Raw genomic sequence first — 2,784 nt, forward strand, 5'->3', positions numbered from 1 at the left:
GAAGGCTTATCTCATCTACTTCCAAGCCATGAGCAACCTCAAAGGAGTGAGTAGCTGTGGGACCCTACTCCGTCCTGTGTCTGAGGTCCTGTCTGCACCAGGCGGGAGCCCAGCTGGGGTCTGGAGAGGGGGGATTCAGCAAAAATGGGTCTTGTTATAGATCCCCCTTCCTTGGACCCTCCTTCTGGGCTCACCCTCAGCGTCCTGCCGTGGAATACCGGGGCACCGTTACAGCACACTGGGATCAGGGGTGGGTGTCCCTCCTCTTCCCGGCACCCCTGGGCTGTGCCCGTCGCCTCCCAGTGTCGAGGCCACTGTGGTTCCAGCTGGGACCCCAACCATCACCAGGGTCAGGGAAACCACCTGCCTGGGGCTAATCCTGGGGTGGAGAAGGACCATTTGAGCAGCAAGAGCTGTGTGTGTGTTACTGGGACCCGCTGCTGCCACAGGGGCAGCTGCAGAGAGCTCCGGGGAAGCTGCTGAGTTCCCAGGCTGTCTTCTCCCTGCCCGCTGCTGCCTGCTCTCCAGCAGCAACCCTCGCATCCCACCGGGATGATTTCTCTCAAGTCACCGGCTGGACCACCGGGACCCCCAGGGGATGCTTTTTGGCTTCACCTGTTCCACTAACTCCCATTGCACGAAGCAGCAGGACCATGGCAGTGTCCTCCTTCTGCACAGCTCTGTCTGAGCCGGAAAGGTGCCGATTTTTGAATCTTTTCGTCTGCTCCGGGATTGTTCGCACCTCGCTGGGTCATAATTAGAGCTGAGATGGACAGGAAGGATCTTGGCTCTGACTGGATAATAACTGGTGGCTGACGCTGTTTTATAGCCTTCCTGCTGGGAGGCAGTGGATTTGTCCCGGCTGTCGTCAGATGTCATGAAAAAGCTGGATGGTTTTTGTGCCAGATGGAGCAAGAAGCAGAAGAGCTGGTGACCTTGGGGACAGCGATGCCGGAGCTTGCCCTGCCCTGGTCTCAGTCCAAGGATGGATGGAGTAACATTGCCAGCACTGGTGTCCTGAGGGGCTGAAGGATGCTTGAGGGTGAAGGCAATCCTGCCCAAATGGTGCTTTTTATTTTGCAACAGAAGTTGGATGCCTGGAAAAATGGAATGTTTTAGGTGAACCCATCCCTAAAAGTGCGAACGCTAGAACTGATGGAGACCCGAGCTGGAAGCCCTCATGGCAACCATGGCAGCAGGCACAGAACACGGGGGCTGGGACTTAAAAACTTTGATTGATTAAAAAAACCCCATGAAGCTCTGAATGATGAGCTGGGAGCATTGTGGCTGTAGTTGGTGACAAGATGGTGACCTGCGGCTCGTCTGGTTCTGCTGGGTCCTTCCTTCGATGACGCCGAGCTTTGCCCTCCCTTCTGTGCCAGGAGCGACGGCCTTGGCTGAACCCGGGGACGCTGGGGACAGATCCTTCAGCAGCATCTCCTGGTGCGAGTGTCCCCAGGAGCTCCTTTGGCTCAGCAGCAGATGCTGCAGCACAGATCTCTTGCAAACTCCCTCGATTTGAGGGGCAAAGCACCAGCAGCCCAGCCTCACATTTGCCCAGCCTTGCTCGGAGTGGGGAGCGAAGCTGCCAAAGTGCTTCTCTGACACTGACCCCCTCCCTCTTGTTTTTTTAGGAAACCCGGCTGAACTGTGTCCGGATCGCTCGCAAAGGTGAGCCCTCCCTTTCCCAGCCGGTGTGATCCCGCCGAGGCTGTGGGCCTGATTCTGCGGCTGTGGTTGGGGAACTGCGCGTTGACCCCCTCCTGCCCGTCCTTGTCCCCTGGCAGCTGCCTGCAAAGAGAGCAAACGTCCCTTGGAGGTGTCGCAGCACTCGGAGGAGATGGGCCTGATCCTGGGGATTTGTGCTGGAGGGCTCATCGTCCTGATTATCCTCCTGGGAGCCATCATCGTTGTCATTCGGAAAGGGTAAGGAGACCTGATCCCCTTCTCCCAGCTCAGCCCTTCTCCACGACCCCAGCACTAGCTGGGAGTTACTGGGGGTGATGGTGCTGTACTGGGCAGACTCCAAACCTTCCCTCAAACTGGGCTTCTGTGTGCTTGTGCATCCCTCTGGGCATGTGCCCTCCTTCCAGACATGTCAGGTGTCCCTGGGGACCAAGGAACAAAGTCCCAGGGACATCCCTTAGCCCCCAGGGCTCTGGAGCTTTGCTCCACTGTCCCTCTCCCCTGCTGTATTTTTCAAGTCTTTCACCTCTTTTTCTGCTGCTTCTTGGCTTTGTGCTGCTCTGTCAGTTCTGCACTGAAGGAGCACTGATCGGACTCGGGAAGGGGTCCTGGGTCAGCATGAGCCTGGCTGTCCCCGTCCTCCCAGCTCTCCCCGAGGGCGTGCCAGGGTGTGCAGCCTTGCTCCTCTCCAGCCCCAAATTACAAAAATCAGCTTAATCTGCACCAAGGTGCTGTCTCTGGGTTTCCCCACTGCCGTGCCCAGCCCGGAGTCTGGCTGTGCCAGTTGCCTGCCATGGGGCTGGGTCAGGGATAGGGCCGTGTACGATTCCCTCCCATTGCTCAGACCATCCTGCATCCTCCTGGGCTTTTTTTTAAATGGGGATCCACGGAGCTTCTAGTGAAACGTGGGCAATCCTTTGCCGAGAGCCTTGAGCTGGCTCTAAAGGAGTTGTTAAAATCTGGGTACACCCTGGAGGGGATGTTTTCCCAGAGCTGACAGTCCTTGGGGACCCCCCAGCTGCTCTTCCATCCCCACGAGGGTCCCCAAGCTCCGCAGCGTGGATGCAGCCGTGGCCATCGCGAGGGGGTTTCAATGGA

The 2,784-nt window shown here is 57.7% G+C and overlaps 1 protein-coding gene across 1 annotated transcript in view; it reads left to right on the forward strand.

Annotated features, from left to right (window-relative positions):
* Nucleotides 1-2,784, forward strand: part of PTPRU (protein tyrosine phosphatase, receptor type, U) — a gene marked incomplete at its 5' end in the record, with an annotated part of 35,190 nt that overhangs the window by 8,083 nt on the left and 24,323 nt on the right. Inside the window, 3 exons of the mRNA XM_009876065.1 lie at nucleotides 5-46; nucleotides 1,635-1,671; nucleotides 1,788-1,926. Of these exons, the coding sequence (XP_009874367.1) occupies nucleotides 5-46; nucleotides 1,635-1,671; nucleotides 1,788-1,926 (218 nt within the window). The remainder of the gene's footprint in view (nucleotides 1-4; nucleotides 47-1,634; nucleotides 1,672-1,787; nucleotides 1,927-2,784) is intronic.

This window comes from Apaloderma vittatum, unplaced genomic scaffold (assembly GCF_000703405.1).
Source record: "Apaloderma vittatum isolate BGI_N311 unplaced genomic scaffold, ASM70340v1 scaffold24139, whole genome shotgun sequence".
Taxonomy (NCBI): Eukaryota; Metazoa; Chordata; class Aves; order Trogoniformes; family Trogonidae; genus Apaloderma; species Apaloderma vittatum.